The sequence below is a fragment of the Martes martes genome, assembly GCF_963455335.1.
Source record: "Martes martes genome assembly, chromosome: 4".
In the NCBI taxonomy this organism is placed as follows: Eukaryota; Metazoa; Chordata; class Mammalia; order Carnivora; family Mustelidae; genus Martes; species Martes martes.
Genome location: NC_137891.1, coordinates 130,295,781 through 130,317,351, shown reverse-complemented (window position 1 = coordinate 130,317,351; position 21,571 = coordinate 130,295,781). Strand labels below are relative to the sequence as shown.

General features: G+C 37.4%; 1 protein-coding gene across 2 annotated transcripts in view; it reads left to right on the top strand.

Annotated features, from left to right (window-relative positions):
- LOC308341472 (serine/threonine-protein kinase TNNI3K) overlaps window positions 1-21,571 on the top strand; it is a 312,271-nt gene that overhangs the window by 211,698 nt on the left and 79,002 nt on the right. For both annotated transcript variants that reach the window (XM_080801434.1, XM_080801433.1), the window contains exons 18-20: window positions 5,518-5,570; window positions 5,894-5,946; window positions 10,079-10,211. In XM_080801434.1, the coding sequence (XP_080657560.1) occupies window positions 5,518-5,570; window positions 5,894-5,946; window positions 10,079-10,211 (239 nt within the window). The remainder of the gene's footprint in view (window positions 1-5,517; window positions 5,571-5,893; window positions 5,947-10,078; window positions 10,212-21,571) is intronic.

The window sequence follows — 21,571 nt, the reverse complement described above, 5'->3', positions numbered from 1 at the left end:
ATCACACTCGTTTAGACGAAATCAAAATGTTAGATCCAGAAATGCCAAAAATTACTGTAAGAATGAAGAACTTATTGATGTTTATCTCTCGAACTTCCTTGTATGCTTTTTTTTTAAATTATGTTATGTTAGTCACCATACAGCACATCATTAGTTTTTGATGTAGTATTCCATGATTCATCATTTGCATATAACACCCAGTGCTCCTTGCAATACGTTCCCTCCTGAATACCCATCACCAGGCTCACCCATCCCCCCAACGCCTTTCCTTCTAAAACTCTCCGTTTATTTCCCAGAGTTCGTAGTCTCTCATGGATCGTCTCACACTCCGATTTCTCCCCCTTCATTTTTCCCTTCTCCGTTGTCCTCCAGGCTATTCCTTATGTTCCACAAATAACAGAAACCATATGATAATTGACTTTCTCTGTTTGACTTATTTCACTCAGCATAATCTCCTCCAGTCCCATCCAAGTTGATGCAAAAGTTGGGTAATTATCCTTTCTGATGGCTGAGTAATATTCCATTGTATATATGGACCATATCTTCTTTATCCATTTGTCTATTGAAGGGCACCTTGGCTCTTTCCACAGTTTGGCTATTGTGGACATTGCTGTATGAACACTGGGGTGCATATGGCCCTTCTTTTCACTGCATCCATATCTTTGGGGTAAATACCCAGTAGTACAATTGCTGGGTCATAGGGTAGCTCTATTTTTGATTTTTTTGAGGAACCTCCACACTGTTTTCCAAAGTGGTTGCACCAATTTGCTTTCCCACCAACAGTGTAAGAGGGTGAACTTCCTTGTATGGTTACCAAACCTCCTGCCATATGGAGATCATTCCTCAGCATCATGTCACCCTTAAAGATGTTTTCAGAGTTTAAGCATCAAGTGTGTGTGTGTGTGTGTGTGTGTGTAAATTGCATATGTGTACACGTGTGTATATTAAAACATCTGTTCACCATTGTCCTCCTTCCTTCCACTGTAACTCTCTCTTCTCATCTACTGCTCCTTATTTCTCAGTCCTTTTCCCCCAGATAATAGGATTTGGACTAAAGGGCTAGTTCAATCAATTACTGACAGGTTTTTTCATCTATCAAATTCAAATCAAAAGGGTCTGACTCACAGGGATATTTTCACCAAATGCTATGTACGTGAAGATACTCTGTAAAGTATCATGTGTAACAAAACTGTCTCCCCCCAGAATTTCATATAGAAGCAAATGGATAAAAATGAACCACCCAGGTGGTCTCCTAGGGAAGAAAAAAATCTTAGAATTCTCATCATCTTGTTTCCTTTCACTCTTCTGATCCTGATGACATTCTTTGTGTGCCTAGCTGGATTCCCTGGTCAGATTGCAGGTATCCTGTTCACAGGGATCGTGCTTCATTCATCAACATATGACCTATTAACCACACTCTACAAGGGAAGAAGGTTAATCTTTGCCTGCTGTGTCTTGGTGGATCAGAGGTGTATTCAATTTATTTCCATGTAGCTTGTTGACTTCATTCTCATTACTTTATAGTCATATACATTGAACACAGATTTTTTAGCACTAGCTGTCAGATCTTTCTTCACTCAAGTAGACTTTCTGTAATTTCTGTCTAGACATCAAGCTGAAGAGTCCTGGCTCCTCAGGGCCTATCTGGATGATGTACGAGTCAGCTTCCCCTTAAAAAGGGCAAACTCTGGAGCCTGAGAATTGGATGCTGCCTCCATTTCTTACTAGCTATGTAACCACTGTGATCCTCAGTTATCCATCTGTAGAATAGATATGCTAATACCAACCACATAGTGGCTCCATGAGGAATGGAAGAATCATGAAAACACCAGTGCTTTCCTACAGAAGGCTCTCACGCAATACTTACTCCCTTTTTTCTTTACTGCTTCCCTCTCTGTTACTGCCCCACAACTTTCACTATTCTCACTCCTCTCAAAACTTGCCATTCAGGACAAATCTCAGTAATAAACTCTTGAAGTTACCACTAATAATAATTGTACCACTTCTATTGTCTTAACTGACTTCAGCTCTAAGCTCCTCCCCTTCCCTAGGTATCCTCAACCCCGATGCTGATGATTCTCTGACCCCCCACAAGGGCCAGCACAAAGCCTTAGTGCTGTCACTGATTAGCACAGATTCTCTCAGCTTCACCCCTGCCTATCTCTCTCCATTTACTTCACTCCGGATAATAGGAACCATGACTCAGCAGTAACTAAAAAATGAATGGCTGAATCTTAGAGGTAGTTCTTAAAGTTAGTTTCCATGGTTACTGAGTGGTTAGAGAAGGAATGGACAAATCCAAAAGACAATCTTGAAGTAAATAGAAAATTTTATTTTGTTCCAGCACTTCCTAAAGTTCTGCAGTATTATTTTCATAGTATCCTTTTTGACATTTGGTCCCATTTGCTGGTATGAACTCAGATCACCTTATGTTCCTAAATTGTCATTTCATCCTTTGTTTTGTGTAATTTGCTATTGTGTGTTAAGAACGCAAGAGTTCTATCTGCACGTATCAGGCCTAGAACTCCCTTCCCACTTTCATCTTTCCTTGTAATAATCCAACACGACCTCTACTAAATTTTCCTCTATTATTCTACAGCACGTACTCCAATTAGGAAGTCGATCTTCCTATAATTCCTGATAGAAACTATAAGTATCCCTAACTCTTGACCTTTCTAAGATCATCCCCCAACTTAGACTTCTTTTCTCCCTCTTCTGCCCCATTTCCTCCTCACTAGGTCTGCTCACAAACTCTTTGCCTGTCTCATTTACCACTGTGTATCCTGGAATATAGAAAATTTCTTGATACATGACCAACATTCATCCAATCTATATTTATAGACTTACAGACTTTCCCTCAAGTCCCACTTCAAAAATAATTTCTTTTTTTAACCTACACTATTTTCTTTGAATTCTTACATAAGCCACATTCATCTTTATTTTTATCAGCTGATTTTAAGTTCCTTAAAGATGAAATTCATAACTTGCCTCACTTTGCATCTCTCAGAGTATCTTGATAATATGAGGAAATTAAATATCATCTTGGAGGAAAGGTCCATAGCCTAAAACAAGAATGATTCATAAAATGCATTTCTCACCTACTGTTTCCCAGTCTCTGTTCTAAGATCTGAGAGAGTGACCTTCATGAACTAGAATCTTTGTCTTCACTGTTACTAGTTACCTGTGTAATCTCCATTGATACACTCAAGTTCTCTGAGTTTTGGACTCTTCTAGGAACTAAGAGGGTTATACTAAGTTCTAATATCTCTTCCCATCGTAGGATTCTGTGAATTCTAAATATTTATCAGTAGATTGATGAGTGGTATTTGAAAAGTACTCATGAATATTTTCTATTTCTTTTGATTTATTTGTTCAACAGATGTTTATTGAATGCTCCGAGGTAATGTGTATGCTAAAAACACCAGAGGTATAGCACTGAGCATAATCCATGCATCCTGAGGTATCCTGCTTTTCATACCATGATGCCCTGGATGTGCCGGTGACCTAATTCACTTAAATTTCTTTGATAAAAGGGTAAAGTTTTGCTAAGCCCTCCACCCCAATTCCAGCTAGCTCTTATTAACATAAAATATTTACTTTGGGCGAAATTTAAGCAAACAAATAAATAAGTATTCCATATAGATGTAACTTCTCTGGGGGTTCTCAGATCCGTGATTTTAAGCTATTGCCTGGATGACTACTATGATGGAAAAAGTGAAGGTTTAACCAGATGTTCTGGGAGGCTTTCCCTATATTGAACTAGAGCAGCAGCTCCATTTACAAATCTGTTTTAACATCTTGAGATGATAGTCCTAAAAATATTTTTTTTTAATAACCACTGTTCTGGGTAACTAATTGGAATTAAAACAAAATAACAGACAGGAAGCTATACACATAAATGTATGATGGTTGGGGACTCCATATTCAGTATGTGTTTTGTTTTTTTTTTTAAGATTTTATTTATTTATTTGACAGACAGAGATCACAGGTAGGCAGAGAGGCAGCCAGAGAGAGAGGAAGGGAAGCAGGCTCCCTGCTGAGCAGAGAGCCCGATGTGGGGCTCGATCCCAGGACCCTGGGATCATGACTCGAGCCGAAGGCAGAGGCTTTAACCCACTGAGCCACCCAGGCGCCCCTCAGTATGTGTTTTAATGATATCTTTAAAATGAAACACCTATTATCCTTTGATAGGCCAAGGGATGTGGGATTGAAACTCCCATAAATCCTTCAACGAATCTAGTGGTACAACATTAGATGCATTTTTCTTGTTGTACTTGAACTTCCAGAGAGCTCCTGATGCTATCAAGTTCTTTATCATGACAGTCATCACATGTAGTAACTGATAAATTTGTGGTTAAAAAGAACATTTCAGAGTTTTGTTTTGACATCCTTGATTACTTCTACACTGGGTCTTTCCAAACAAAGTGACTTTAAACACATTCTGGATTTTTGGTAGTTGAAAGAGGATTAAGTCTCTATCAGAACTAAAATTCACTAATAATACTAGGGAAATTCAAAAGTAACTTTCTCATAAAGCTCCAGTCAACACTAAAAAGCATTTGTGTAAAGGAGTCAATGTCTTATTTGGGACTTATTCAGGACTAGAAAATAATAATGTTTTCTTTATATTGATCATGAAGCAAAACAACTAAGGATAGAGGCAATAAAACATGGGATAGCCTATGGACACTAAAAAAAAAAAAAAAAAAAAAAAAAATCCAGTGAAGGATCTCCTAATTCTGAAATGACTTATTTGCAAGCCAAATGTGAAATGAGCATGAAGAAAGGCATTCAGTAAGAAGCACTCAAAGACATGCTCGTCTGTAAGATATCCCACAACTCATTCCACCAACTATGTGTGAGGAACGACCTTTTTTGGGACTTTCCCAGTCTTGATTTACTTTTTGAAAAGGAAGGACATTCTTAATCTAGCTTGAATTATGGTTTGGAAAGACTTTGATGACCTTTATACATTTTCTTCCCTAAAGCCTTAAAAAGTGGGATAGCTAGTATCAGGTTTAAAAACACTCCTTCTTCCTGGAATTGTAGCCAAAAGATATTGGCCAAGACATTTTCCACATGTGTTCATGTTGGGCTCTGACTTGAACTATCCTTATGCCTAGGGTTCCAGCAAGCTGGTTCTCTAGCTCTGACTCTCATACGCTCACAGATGCCTTTGACCCTGTCTGTTACAATTGTATTAGCAACTGAACCTCAAAGATTTGAAAAACTGATCTTCAGCTAATGGGACTTTTTGACAAGTTTAGATGATATACCCAAAGTTGGATACTGCGTGTGCTTTCCAAGTTAGATAGAAAATGATTTTGTATATATTCATTTTGAATTAGCAAAATTAAGAAAATCAGACGCACTAACTTAAGATCTCTGGTCATCTGTTGGAGCTTTGTTATCATCTGGGTAAACAACATATCATTCTCTTCCTTAAGTCGCCAGATTCAGAAATAATAAAGTCCACTGAAAATAGTTTTTTGTTTGGTTTTGTTTTGTTTCTTATAGTCACAATATTCTTCTCTGTGAGGACGGGCATGCTGTGGTGGCAGATTTCGGAGGTGAGATTTCCATGAATAATACCCCAAATGACATCAGTCTCTTTCTTCCTTCCTAGTTGGTGCCCAATATTGTCTGATGACTCTGAAAATGAATTTCACGCTGACAGCTATGCTTCTCTAAGTCATTCAAATTTCAGTGACCCTGATTCTCAAAAGTATATCATTTATTTTCAGTTTTTCTCCTTCGATATCCCCAACTAAAAAAAGGAAGTGAGCATTTAAATAAGATAGAGGTTCACGGGGTTTCAAAATTTTATCTGTGATTTTGACCTTGTTTTTAAAGATATTTCCTTTGACATGAATTTGTTTTCTCTCTCCCTCAGAATCAAGATTTCTACAGTCTCTAGACGAAGACAACATGACAAAACAACCTGGGGTTTGCTGCTGCTTGTGTTCCCTATAATTATGAAACAATTAAAATGTGTAAACTCAGCATGAGACGAAGTGAGATGAGAGCAGCTTTAACTGGAAGCATTGTCATCGTCCCAGGGGCAGGATAATGTTTTATGTTTTTATTTTCAGTAAGCCCTCAAAAGAACTCTTTCAAGGCTCTACCAGAAAAATAGATTAGATATATACTTAGGAAAGGCTATGGGCAAAGTATTACACAACTTGTTTAAAATATAACTTAAAAAAGTACATGGCAGGCATAGTTAATTGGTTCTCAGTTTTAGATCTTCTTTATTAAGCAGTGGAGTGAATGTTTAATCAGTAACTAACTATAGAACTTGTAGTTAACCAGCATCTATTAACAACTTTTTTCAACTTTAACATTATAAGGCAATATGTCACATAACCAAACATTAATATTTGAGTAAAATATAAGTTGTAACATCTGAAGCAGGCATAATTGTACTCAAAATGCCTGCTATTAAATTCATTACCTGCTCTCTCCTTTGCTCCCCCCACCCCCCAAAAGTAACTTCTCTTTCTAGACTACCTCTGTTATTTAATTACCCAAGTTTGAGGTAATTTTCATTCCTTCCTTCCCTGCTTCTACTGGCTTTACTCACTTTTTCTGTCTGTTTGCATGCTTGTTTTAAGTTCAACCCAACCTCTCATTTTCCACCTCAGTGAAGGCCTTCATCATCTCTCTTCTGAACTAGAAGTAGGATTCTAACTCCAGGATTCTCATCCAGTTCATTCTTTGCAACATCAGCCAAGTATTGGGTTCTGTCAGTTCACTTCCCCTTATAAATCATCAAAGATACCCACTACCCAGGGCACCTGGGTGGCTCAGTCAGTTAAGCATCCCAGTCTTGATTTTGGCTGAGACCGTGATCTCAGGGTCCCAGGATCGAACCCCATGTCGTGCTCCATACTCAATGGGGAGTCTGCTTAGATATCTTCTCTCCTTCTTCCTCTGGGCACCCCCACTCCCTGTGCATGCGTGCTCTTTCTCTCCCTCTCTCACACACATAAATAAATAAATAAATAAATAAATAAATAAATAAATAAATAAAGATATATATGCATATATATTTATTTACAGATATATACGCATATATATCTATATATATCTCCACTACCCACAGGCCAAATCCAAATTCATTATCTAGCAGCCTCCTGTCCTCCCCAGTCTGGCTCAGAGCCACTCTGTGACCCCTTCTCCCACAGTAAGTTCTCTCAGATCCCCTACAGCCCAGCACACAACCCTCCTGGTCATTCCCCAAACACGCCACTCACCTTCGTAGCCCTGTGACTCTCCTAGTGTGGTTTTCTCTACCTGGATAGCCTTCTACTCCACTCCACCTAAAAGGAGTCTACTCATCTCGAAAGACCCAGGAAATTTTATCCATTTTAAGTGACTTCCCTTCCATAACATCTCCTCCCTGCTACCTCCTCCCCATGTACTTTTCTGTCTGTGCTTTTGTGCATTTTGCACTGCTAAACTCTTATTTATTCAGTCTACAAACATTTATTGAGGGCCTGCAAAAGATGAGAAATGCAAAATGTGAAGAAAATTTAGTCCTTGATCTCAAGGAGCTCATTTTCTAATGGGGAAAACATGGTAATAAGCAGATATATTGAAAGCAGTGTGGAAATTCAGTGGTAAATAAAGTGTGACAAAGCATTATGGGAGCTCAGGTGGGATGAATGAGAATAAATTAGGTGTAGGGAAAACAGAAAGGAGTGGCAGGTAGAATGAACAACAGTATGAGCAAAGTCACAGGGGAGAATGAGAAATATCAGACTTCCTAGGGGAACTTCAAATAGGTTGGCATTGTTGGCATGCACTGTGTGAGGAAGAGAGAGTGAAAGATGAGTTAGAGCAGAAGGCAGGAACCACATCACGGACCGTGTTGTATTGTAAGCAGGATTATGCATGCTGGTTTCCCCAATTAGACTTCACTCATTCATCCAACAAATATCTATGGGCTCTTCACTAGATGCCAGACATTCTTCTAGGAACTAGGGATATTACAGTGAACAAATTAATTTTCTTATTCCTATGGAGCTAATATTCTACTAAAAAGAGATAGACACTGAACAAATTAACAGAATATATATTGTTAAGAGACAATATTGTGAAGAGACAAGTGTTATGAAGAAAAAACAAAGCACAGCATATGAATGGAGAGTAGTAGGGTGCCATTTAGATAGGGCAAGAAGGAAAGATAACATTTGATGAGAGACCTGGCCAGCAGTCATCCATGTGGGGGGAAGAGCAATCCAGAGTAAGTGCAAAGGCCCTGAGGCAGAAAAATTCTCTGTGTGTTCAAGAAGAGACTGACTGGAGTGGAGTAAGCAAGAGGAGAATGGTAAGATATGAGGTAAGGGAGGTAGAAAAGAATGAGTCCTCTTTTTGACAGGATACACAGACCTGGGACATAGAGATAGCTAAATCAGTGGTTCTTAACCCCAGCTGCACACTGGAATCACTTCAGGAACTTGTTTAAAAAGTATGCCACTTAAATCTAACCCCCAGAAATTCTGATTTCATTGGCCTGGGGTTGATCTTAGGTGCCTGTATCTTTTAAAAGTTTCCCCAGGTGACTCTCAAATACATCCAGACTGGCTAAATAAATTTTTGTGGAAAAAATTGAATTGAATGTAACCAACAACAAGTAATTTTTTTATCCTAGCAGTGTAGTCTTTAAGCACAGCACTACTCTAGATTTATTTTGAAGACTATTTTGTTTCCTACTAGTTATGTGGCCTTGTGTAAGTTGGCTAATTACTCTATTACTCCCCTGTGGAAAAATGGGCACATTGTATGCCTACTTCCACTTATGCAATGTTGTGTCACAATGCATAATCTGCTACATAAGTGGAGGCTATTTGAAATGTGAAAGCTCATGTGAAAGAATTGCATATAAGTACCATAATCGGAATAGAGATATTCTTGGAATGCTGTAATTATGCATGATTTCAAAATAAGGTAGACACTTCAAAAGAATTATCAGCAGCCAGCTCTGCATAGAATTTCAGGAAGAGCAATAAAAGAATACTGGTTTCCTTCAGTGAACATACAAAGAAGGTGTTTGGTGAAGTTCATTGATAAGGTTATGGCTCCATGGGATTTTAGACCTGGAAGGGCTTGCCTCCTCTGTTTTGCCTTTGAGGAATCTGAGGTCCGGGAAGCATATGAGATTTGTCCAGAGCTGCCCAAACAGGCAGTGGTAGAGCTAGAAGTGGAATTTTCATCTCCTGACTCAAAACCTAGTGCTCTTTCCCCTAAACCACAAATAAACCAAAATTATGCATTTGCATCCCAGAATGGAAACTTATATTTAAAATCAAAAAGTATATAACTGCAAGTGAAAAAGAATGTAAATAATGCCATCAAAACATGAATATGAAACTTTGTACAGAGAAAATTATAACAGTTTATAGACTTTGGTCCTGGAATACTTATTGCGCAAACCGCATTCGGAAATAACACAACTGGGCCAACAAAGGCGATGTGACAGATGTGATCCTGCCAGTAAGATACCTGCTTTGTAGGAATATTCTGGGTCCTCCCCTAAGGTCCTTTCTCTCCTCAGTCATGAAGGCACTGTTTAAGGGTCTAATTTAGTGACTTCCTAAATTACAACCTGAAGATCTAAAGGAGGGAAGGTACCTCCCACATGTGTGATTCACCCCCAGGGAGGCATAGAGCTCTTGGATGAATCGTGATTGGCTTTTCAGAAGCCTATATGGCTTCTAGGGGTAAGATGCTCAGAAGTAAACAGAAAATGCTGCTGCTGTGATCATCATTTTATAAGACGCAGGGTTACTTGATGATTAATATTGTTGCAATATTTTTGGAAGAATTATGAATCTCATGATCTTCCAATGATTTAAAAAATGCTCTTTGTAAAAATGAGCAACAATAGAAAACCTACTGTTTATGTATAAACACACCAGTTTATTGCACAGTATAGGGCAATCAATGTTATTTTATGTTTATATCTTTTGAGAACAATGTGAGAACACTTAAATCCTTACTAAGAAAAACAGTGTTCTGCAACGGGATAACTAAACATTTGGTAAATGACTTGTGGATGTTTCTGGACACACAGAACCTCCGCTGGATGGCTCCTGAGGTGTTCACGCAGTGCACACGATACACCATCAAAGCTGACGTCTTCAGCTATGCTCTGTGTCTATGGGAACTCCTCACCGGTGAAATTCCATTCGCTCATCTCAAGCCAGGTAAGACATCCTGCCAAGTCTCTCTGTTTTCCAGAGTTCTGTGCATTTTCATGACTTCAAGAAACACTTATTTCCAAAAAGTAATACTCTTGGTGGGTTGGCAAGGTGAGAATTAAGTAAACAATTTCAATTTGGTTGTTTTGTTTTGTTTTTAAAAATTGTATTTATTTGAGAGAGATAGAGAGCGAGAAAGAGCACAAGCAATGGGGTGAGGGATAAGCAGACTCCCCACTGAGCCAGGAGCCTGAGGCAGGGTTCAATCCCAGGACCCTGAGACTGACCCTGACCTGAGCCAAAGGCAGACACTTAACTGACTGAGTCACCCAGGCGCCCCTCAATTTGTTTTAAAGCGTGTGCCAATAATGTAGACACTGTAATATCTATTTTTTGAGATTAGATTCTAGATGCTTCTTTTTAGTGTGTATATAAGGGTGAGCTGAAAGTAGCAACACATAAAAATAAACTCTCAGGACTGTTTTCTGCTTGTCTCACATTATAGAAGGGAATTGCTCTTCCTGGTAATTTTGTATTACATAAATGGATACCTTCCAAAAATGGGGCTTTGTGAGTGAGCCTAATTTTGGGCGATAATATACATTAGACTCTGTGTACATGTAGACTGTAGAGGTATGCAGTCTAATCACATGAAAAATATACACATACTTGAGGTTTAAGGTAAATTTTATTTGCATCTGCTCTTCATTTTATTTGAGGTGATTTTATGTTTTGTCATTCTATTTACTTTCTTGTACTCACCATGAGACTGGAAATTTGCCCCCAGTAATCACTCATCTGATTTATGGCTTTACAGGTTTGCCTTTTCCAGTATGTCCTATAAATGAAATCATGTTGTTGATTTTTAGTAATTCGTTTTTTTTTTGTCCCTGAGTAATATTCCATTGTGTAGATATGTCTCAATTTAATTATGCATTCACAAGTTGATGATTATTTGAATTATTCTTACTTTGGGACTACTATGAATAAGATAGGTAAAGCCATTTAGGTCTTTGTGTGGATGGTTTTATTACTTTTGAATAAATATGTAAGAGATAATTACTAGATCTTATGAAAAGAGTTTTTCTAAAGTGTTTGTACCATTATGGATTCCCACCAGCAGTGGATTAGAATTCCAGTTGCTACACATCCTTGCCAAGACTTTTTTGTCACCTGTTTAAAATAAAATATTAGCCGTTTAAGTAGGTATCTAATGGTATGCTGTTATAGTATTATTTTCTAATTCTCTAACAAGTAATGACGTTGATAATCTTTTCACGTGTTTATGTGTGTCCACGCCTCTTTCTCTGGTGAAGTGTTTGTTCACATCGCCTTATTATTCACTTGTAAGAGTTCTTAGATTCTAGGTAGAAGTCTTTCATCTGCTATGCATTTTGAAAGTATTTTTCTCTAGTCTGTGGCTTGCCTTTTCATAGTCCTGGCAATGTCTTGAAAGAAGTTTTTAGTTTCAGTGAAGTCTGCCTTATCAAAGTTGTACATCACATTTTTGTATCCTTTCTAAAATATGGTTGCATCAATAAGGCCACAAAGATTTCCTCCTATGTTTTCTTAAAGAACTCTGAGAGGTTTAGGTTTGATATTTTTAAAATATATTTGTCTTTTTTTTTAATGGCACAGGTATGAACTTTTGTTATTCTTTTGCTAATTTATTTGTTTTTTGGGCACCTGGGTGGCTCAGTCAGTTAAGCATCTGCCTTTGGCTCAGGTCATAATCCTAGAGTCCCAGCGTCAGTGGGGAGCCTGCTTCTCCCTCTCTCTCTGTGGCTCCCAATGCTTGCGCTACCCTCTCCCCTCAAATGAATAAAAAATCTTTTAAAAATTCATCATAAAAATGTATTTGTTTTTTAATATGGATGTTTAATTTTCCAGCATAGTTTGTTGAAAAAACTTCCTTTCTCCGTTAAATTATTTTGGTAGTATTGTCAAAAATCAATTGCCCATATATGTATTTATTTTTGAACTCTGTTCTATTGATATATGTCTACCCTTAGAACTCTATTCTAAGAGTATTCTAAGAACTATGCCTTACCTTAGAACTCTGTTCTATTAATATATGTCTACCCTTACTCTAATACCATATTATATTGTAAGGTTACATTTAAGTCTTGAAATCAGGTTAGATGAACCTTCCAACTATGTTCTTCTTTATAGAAATTGCTTTGGCTCTTCTAGGCTTTTTTGCTTTTCTATGTATATTTTAGAATCAGCTTGTTTATTTCTACCAAAAAAAAAAAAAAGCCCACTGAAATTTTGGGTAGATTACATTGAGTTTATATAGATCAATTTAGGAAGAATTGACAACTTAAGCATACTGAATCTTCCAATCAGTCCACATGGTGTAGCTCTCCCTTCAGTTAGGTCTTCTTTAATTTCTGTCATCAGTGTGTTTGTAGTTTTTAGCATACAAACCTTGCACATTTTTTTAGACTTATCTCTATGCATTTTGTATTTGATACTCTTGTACATGTTATTCTTTAAAATTTCCATGTCCAATGGTTCTTTGTTAGAAGAGAGATATAATTAATTTTTAAATATCAACCTAGTACTCTACATATTTGCTGAATTTACTTATCCATTCAAGTACCTTTTTTCTACATTGTTTGGGATTTTCCACATTGATGATTTTGTGGTCTGTAAATAAAGACCTTCTTCCTTTTCAATCTGTATATCTTTTTATATCTTTTTTCTTACCTTCTTGCACAAAGACTAGTGAACAACAATGAACAAAAAACAGAAGTGATAAGATATATACCTCAAATCTAACTCCTAAAAATTTCACCCACCACCATGCTAGTCAAAGCTGCTGTCTTTATCACTGTAACTAATGCCATTTGACTTCTTTCCCTTCTTCTGCCCCACTTCCTTTGAGACATTTTTGCTCACTTACTGTCATATGAACCCTAATTAATTTTTAGATCTTAGCTTAAATATCACTTCTTCCCCAAACATCTTCCTTAATTCTCTAATACTGAGTTAATCCAGTCTCCTCCATGCCCCAAGTCATCATTTATTATATTATTTATCATATTTTACTCATACAGTTTTGGAATTTTCTCTACTCCATTATCCTCTGCTAATTACACATGAATATTTCAGAGAGATAAAGATCCTTTCTGTCAGGGACCACCCAGAAATATTTACCATTTAAAGAGAGAATATTATATAGTAAAACAGTTAAAAGCCTTGCCTAAGAATAACTTGATTCCAATATCCCAGATATTAGAACTTATAGTACTTTATTGGAAAGTTTGTTTATGATAAATGTTGAATTTTTTAAAGTTGGACAGTGACTATGCATCAAGAAATGAGACTCCTTATATCATTGCAGTGGTTAGGCAATTTAGCATATGTTCAGCAATAAATTGTGTGAAGCATCAGATTCAATATAAGCTACATATTAGCCACTTACAAAGAGGAACAAATCCATGACTACAATGTATGACAACATTATCAGTTATGGTAGTAGCAACATGGCTCATCCTTCTGGATTTAGTAGTAGTACCCTATCTCCTGAGAGAAATACAAAAGTGGAACACTTTTGGCATTCTATGGATCACCTGAGACCAGATGCCCAAAGGGCCAGGGGAAATGGGCAAATGCTCGACCCAGGACAGTGTGATGGACAGGAAGTCACATGCTCTGACTCCAGGGGACAGCTGCTTCCCAGCTCCAGCCAAACAGTGCCATGCAGAAGTGTAGGGATCACTGCTCACTATTACCATATAAACTAATTTCTGTGTGTGTTTGTGTAGAAATCTAAAGGTTTGGGGTGCCTGGGTGGCTCATTCAGTTAAGCATCCAACTCTTGATTTCAGCTCAGGTCCTGATCTTGGGGAGATGGAGCCCCATGTTGGGCTCTGTGTTGGGTATAGAGACTGCTCAAGATTCTTTCTCTCCCTTGTGCCTCCATGCTCACACTCTCTCTCTCAACGAAAGAAAGAAAGAGAAAGGAAGAAAAAGAAAGGAAGAAAACTGAATGTTGGCAATTAATTCAGTTTTTAAGAAAGCATTTTTCAGGCTAACACCATATGGGCTAAAGAGAATCGGCATAATGTGTAAGAACATGAGCCTTGTAACTGTATACAAGCTACTTAACCTAGCTGTACTTCACTTTGTTTTTAAAAGCAGGATAATAATGGGCCTACCTCAAAAGACTGGAATGGTGACTGGGAACTGGAAGCACTCAATAAATATTAGCTACTATTATTATTTTTAGGCTATTGTTGAGGGCTCCTCTGCCTGGGAACTGTGCTAGAGTTAAGAGGAAAACAGAGAGGAATAGGGCATTGCTCAGGCCGTCATAGTAAAGAGCAGAGGTTAAGTCCCAACTAGAGAGAAGCAGAGTGCTGAAAATGCTCCCTGGAGGAGTCTCTTGTCCAGACTATGAAAAAGGGGGAGAGGATATCAGAGAAGGAATCTAAGAAGAGGTGATAACTGAACTGCAAAAAGATGAAAACTAATTAAATAGATAAACAGTGGGGAGGTAGAGAAGGAGTTGCAACAGAAAGCAGTATGGGCAAGGTGCAGAGGCATGAGAGATCCACAAATAATTCAGTAGGGATGAATACAAGGAAAACCATCACAAGACACATGCTATAAATGTAAACCTAGAGCCAGGCGGTGAAGGGCCTGTGTGTTCGCAGTGAAAGTCGCTGCAGGAGTTTGAGCAGGGCAATAGTACAACACTAGTATTATTTTTGAATGCTCTCTCTTGCTACAAAGCTAATTCTGGATTGAAGAGGCTTGAAACCAAGTGCAAGGAGCCCAGGTATTCTAGATAAGAATGTATAAAACCTTAACTAGGGGAGTGGCTTTAGAAGAGAAAGGAGAGGCTGGTTGTGGGAAATTTGAATGGGACTTGCATGTGGGGGGTCAAGGTGGGAGCACAAGGGAGAGGGAGGAGTCAGGGTTAACTTCAGGCTTCTGGCTGAGCCAGCAGGAAGATGATGGATCCAGGAAGAAAGCAGATTTGTGAGAGAAGTGACAAGATTAGAGAGAGAAGGAGCCAAGGTGTGAAGCCAAGCAGAGAGAGAAGAACCAGGCAAGATGAAAAAGGAGCTGGTATGACCTGGCAAACAAGAGCTGCACTGGATTCATTTCAGAGAAAGAAACCAACACCTGCTTCCCAGATTTTACGTCTCTCCTGGGTCTGTCTCCTCTGATATATCATGACAAACTGAAGAAGAAATCTAGGATAAATTAATCCATCGATATGTATCTTAACCAATCCCATTCCCTTATAGCCAGGTACCAAATTTTGTGGATCACTTTCGGATTATAGTTTGAGGCCAAAGAAAAAGCCTCTTGTTTTCCTTTTGTTTTCCTGTGTGATGCCAGCTGGTTCACAAGGAGACTCAACTCTGTGTCCTGGGATTCCTTAATGCCAAGCTATATCAAAGTCTCTGATGTGACAGCAAATTAAGAACATCTGCCAATTCATTCTAGCCAGATTTCGGTGAGACTTCATATTGAGGTTTTAACTCATGGTTGCAAACTGTAATATAGGGGCCAAATATGGCTTGCAAGTTTTTTTTTTTTGTCTCACATATGATTGTAAAAAATAAGAATTTAAGTACATTTAGAGACACAGTTATATCACAGGATCCCATATTTGTAGCAATTTGTGTTTGCTACCCCTGTTTAAATATTAGATGTTCTTCCCCATATATGATTAGGATCCTAAAGCATCCTAAATATAATAACCTTAAAAGGCATAAGCACGTTGATGATGTGGACTATGCTTTGACATGTGATAGGAAAATAGGATTGAGCTAAAGTTCTGAAATCCTGTGTTTGTTGTGCTAATCTTTATCAGTTTATCACTGAAAAGAGTAGAGCCAGCCAATCACTACAGAGATCACTGGAAAGATCAAATCGGTCCAATGGATGGTGATATTTCTCTGAACATAGCTGATATTAACATTCCAATACTTCATTACACTGACAAAGATTGCAATGAGAATAGACATCGGTGGAAATTAATCTATTCTTCTGACAGTCTGTAATGAGAATGGGATGTGGTTTAAAAAATTAAGCCATTCTTAGTGCAATCTCAAGATTGCAATCTCATGGTCTCTCTCAGATGCTATATGCTCTGGTGATATATCATTGAGAAGTGTCAGTTTAACAAAGAATGTGTCTTAGCGCTTGCTGGGAGAGTGGTCCGCATTTGCTTTGTTTTACCAAAGCCCAGCCCATAAAAACAACAAGGTAGAATCAATTGTGTTTTTCAAAACACACATACACACAATCAAAACTGAAAAAAAAAATTCTAGTAGTTTTATCTTCGTCAAAGCTTACAAGTAAAATATTGCACTTTATTGCTCTTTTTTTATATGGATGCCTGGATTTATTTTTATAAAACGTAAGAGTGATAGTTTAATTTAGGAATTCAGAATCTAGTACCAATTTATCCATAAGCAATATAGCTAATTAAATTCGCCATGAAGAGCTGCATAGTCATCCTCTCCACCGTGGCCGTATTGCATTATGAGCTGGGGCTGGTGACAGATGAGATGGTTTGTAGCCTTGTAATTTGCAGTAACTCAATGCAACCTTTTACTGGGTATTCAGACTCCCAGAAAACCTCCAAAGGAACTATGATTTCTGATCTAAACAGAACAGAAAATATACAGTGTTTTTGATATCTAGTTCTCTAGATTCAGAGTAAAAGGGATCGGTGAAACCCTTAGCTCTGTAGATGATGATAATTACAGCAACAACAGCTAACGCTTATTGAGAACCAACAATGTGCCAGATGCTCTCTGTACACTATCTCCCTTAATTCTAACAATAACCTGTGGTTTAGTTTCTATTAGGATAAGATATATGCTCAACATCACACACCAGTAAGAGGGACAGTCAAGACTTAAGTGCATGGCTCCTTGTCCCCAAAGCCCATGTTTATCACTATTACACAATGTCCTCAACGCTTTATCTTACATGTACAAAAATTAATACTCACAGAGGCAAATTAGCTTAATTAGGATCTCTCACAGAGTTAAAAGCAAAACTGGACTAGAAATTAGGCCCCCACATCACATTTCCTTGTTAAAGGCATTTCTTTCTTTTCTTTTTAAATTTTATTTTATTTATTTATTTGAGAGAGAGAAACATAAGAGAGCGCATGGGAGAAAGCGAGAGCACAAGCAGGCGGGAAGTGGTAGAGGGAGCAGCAGACTCCCTGCCAAGCAGGGACCCCGATGTGGGACTCAAGCCCAAGGACCCCAGGATCATGACCCTAGCCCAAGGCAGATGCCAGCTGACTGAGCTGCCCAGGTGCCCCAAGGCCAATTCTTAATGGTGATACTGTTTCAGTTTATAGAAGCCCCCTCCCCAAATGTTCTAATAAAAAGATAGAAGTATGAACTAAATATGCCACCAGATCTCAATCATTTACCTAATTGTGTCATAATTTATATTAAACTAAGCATATTCATTCTATGGTGTTTCTTAGTGACTAGGCATTGTGCTCTGTCCTAAAGACATAATAATGAGCAAGATAGCAATTGGCATTAATCCATAATCCTTATTTATTTGTACAACAAATGTTTACTGAGTCATCTATACCATGACCTGTATTATCTCCAGTGAAATCGTATTTTGAACTGCCTCATTTATTGATTCGTTTGGTGCATATCAGTTGGGTGCCTACTGATTAGCTGTCATCGTGCTAAGCACGGGAGATACAATGGTGAAAAGATACAATTCCTGAGCTCAAGGAGCTTGTGATCTATTTACAGAGGCAAGCAAATAAATAGGCAATTAAGTATAATGTAATATATGCTATTGTAGTACCAGGTGCTATGGGAGTACATAGGAAGGGCACCCAGAGACAGTTCATTAAGCTAAGACCTAAGGGACACTAAATATACTGTAAGAAAAGAGGGTACGTACAAGAACATTTCAGGAAAAAAGGATCACCTTTCCGAATTTGTTATTGAATCATAAAAAGCAGTGAAAAGTCCAGTAATTCATCTTTTTAAAAATTATTCATTCATTTACCAAAGTTTATGGAAAAGCCTAACACTTTTTTTCTTAGCTTATTATTGCCTACATGGAATGTTCAGTACATTTGTTCACGTGAATAAGTGAATGAAGGTTATCACATGCCGTACAGAATGCCTGTTGATGATCTCTAGTCATATCCCTTTTTTTCTTGATAAAGTATTAATAAGCAATAAAGAACTTAAATCCACAAATCAAGACTATGGTTATATAAACTTTTGAGGCTGACTCACAAAATCTTGTTTAATTTAAGCCTCATTCAGGATGAGAGTGAGAAAAAGCTATGCTCTAAAATTGTGCAGTCCACTATGGAAGCTACAAGACACACGTGGCTACTTAAATTTAAATTTATGTGAACTGAAACTGAAGTAAAAGTTCAGTTATTCAGTCACACCTTTTTAGTGCTTAATAGCCGCATTTTAAGTGCTTAATAGGCAAATGCTACCATGTTGAACACTGCAGAACCTTTCTATCATTGTAAAAAGATCTATTAGATAGTCCTAACTCTAGCACTAGATTACAAGTTTCGCTAAATCATTGATAATTATCACAGTGCTGAAAAAATGGTAGGTGCTCAATAAATAGTTATTGATATTTTTAAATTTAGCCTTATTCTCTTTTAATAGCAAAGTTTCACTTGTAAAAGTAGAAACCAACATGTACATAAATCATTTAACATATTTTATGTAGCAATCAAGGTAAAAAATTTGATGAAGGGGCTGACAGTCTCTTTCCTGAATCTGGAATACCAGAAAATTTCCCAGCTGTTGGTGTAACATGGCCACTTAGGCAAGACTGACAAAGTAATCTCAGAGGTGACAAATCTCAATTCCATGACCCCTCATGTTACATTGCCCACTTTCTGGTGGAGGTGCTAATGAGTGGCATCACTGCCAAGAGTGCACAAAGCAAAAAGGAGACGGAGATGCCAAGACCTTGCAGAATCTGCTTTGAATAATGAAGAATTAAGTATCGTTCATCTTAAACTGATTTTCCAGATGCAGTGCCAAGAAGCAAACAAGTAACTTTATAGACTTGATATCAGAGTCTAAAAGGGTTTCAGAGGAGACATTTGGCACCTGCATCTGAGTTTAACTCACTTTATGAATAGTCCCTCCCCACCCATTAGGATATGTATAATTAGTTTAAATGTGTTCACTACACTGGCTTATGTGCTTATAGCTGCACCAGTTCAACAATATCCAAATGGTCATAAGGTGAAAAAGTAGAGTTTAAAGATCAGTGATTATTAAGCATTAGTTAATTTGTTTGCTTATTTATTTACCTCATTCCAAAAAGAATTAAAAATAGTCAAGAGTAGCCAATGGGAGAAACCTAACACACCTAGTTTTTTGTGACACAGAAGACACATTTTATAAGTGACATTACATTTGCTAAATATGTTTTGACCAGTCTTTTGTTTCTTTGTTTTCTTAGTGTCAGCAAATATAACTATAGCTAATAGTGGCTAGAAAAGGCTGGCAAATGTGACAATACAAATATTCTACAAACGGCGTTGAAAACAAGAGTAGAAATGGAATTCCTGACTCTGCCCTCAACTTGGAGCAATTGTACAATCAGAACTGCTGTTGTAAAGAAGGAAATAGTAAAATACCAGACAGGCAAAGAAAATGAACTTAAAATTTTAAATACGAATAACCAATAAATACTTAGGAAAATATTAAGCCTCACTATTCATCAAAGAACAAAATTTAAACAAGAAGAAATGAGCTGATATATTCGCCTCTCATATTAACAAAATCTTTTATAAAATGAGAAAGCCTAATACTGGTGCAGATGTAATGAAAAGTCTCTCACACATTGGCCACTGAGAGTGTAAATTAATACAACTCTTTAGAAAAACAATTTATCAGTATGTGTCAAAAGTCTTCAGCTATGCCCTTTGGCAGGTTAATCTCACCCCTCAAAATATCATAAATAGTCTGTGAAACTGGGAAAGTCATACTGGAGACGATTACTTTGAAGTGTTTATGCCCAAATTTGAACATCCTAAAATTGAGGAATGATTAAGTAAATCATACAGAATACAGAGTCATTAAAAATACATTAACCTAAAGTTAAATAACTTGGAAAAATGTTGATATTTAGGGGAAAAAATATTACATAATCATATACTGGATTGGGCATGAGCTCAATGATAGAAAGAGTATTTAAGAATACTCAAAATATTTTAACAACTGTCCTTTCTGAAGAAGATTTTATTCTAATTATGTTTCTAAAATTCCAAAGAAAACAGGTATAAATGTTACATTTGTCAAAATTAGATAGTAATTCCGACTGATCCATAAAGCAAAATGTTGATTAACTTACATATAATTTCACTAAATTAGTAAATCTATAAACAGAAGTGAATTGGAGCAAACTTTAGTGTAAGAGAGGCAGTAGTTATAGGTCATACCACAAATTTTACTAAGGTACAGACAGATGTTGATGACATCACAACCTGGAAGAGAGGAAGTCAACATCCTGGGACTTTGGCCTCCCACTGGTGCAGAGTAATTTTTCTGACGAATAAAAAGAGCTTCAGGTGTTGTTTACAAAGTATTTTCAGTGTGAAGTGGTTGAAGAGAGCGTGGAATCTGGAACAAGAGGTTACACCAATTACTAATTATATTTAATTTTTTCACAAATTAAAAACTAGTTACATACATGCACACACACAGAAATACCTACTTTGAATGATTGTTAGGAGGTTTGAAAAAGCTTATGTATGTATCTACCATGCTGCCTGATACAAAATATGTTTAATAAAAGTACCTATGAACTTGGTTTCCAAGAGAGTTACAGAAATCACAGGTTGCAGAGCAGGAAAATATGCAACAGTCAAGATTCCACCGCGAAGCCCCAAGAATCACCACACCGTAATGGGGAGTTTGAGATGAGCAATATTCAGAAATCCAAGCAGACAGGTAACACTAGGGAGTTCAGTCAATGAGTGGTATTAGCTAAAATGATGGATTTGAAGTATCTAACAAAGTTTAGCAAATAGTAACTACTTTATAAATATTAAATCTTAAAATCCCAACATTCTTATAACCACTAATGGTATTTAAGCTTAAAAAATAATCTATTTTGCCCAAGTGATAGGGGCGTTTTCTGAACTGCAAAGTTCAGCGGCACGTCTTGCTAAGTACAGGATAAGCTCTTTAGCCTGGATTTATGACATTGTATCGTCTGGTCCAGTTTGCCTTTCAGTCCTTACTTCCTATAACATTATGTGTATACCCTATACTTCAGACACACACCCCAAACTGCTTGCTCTTTGTATGTTCTTTTGCATGCTTCTTTGATCCTCTTTGTGTTCCCTCTGCTCACAA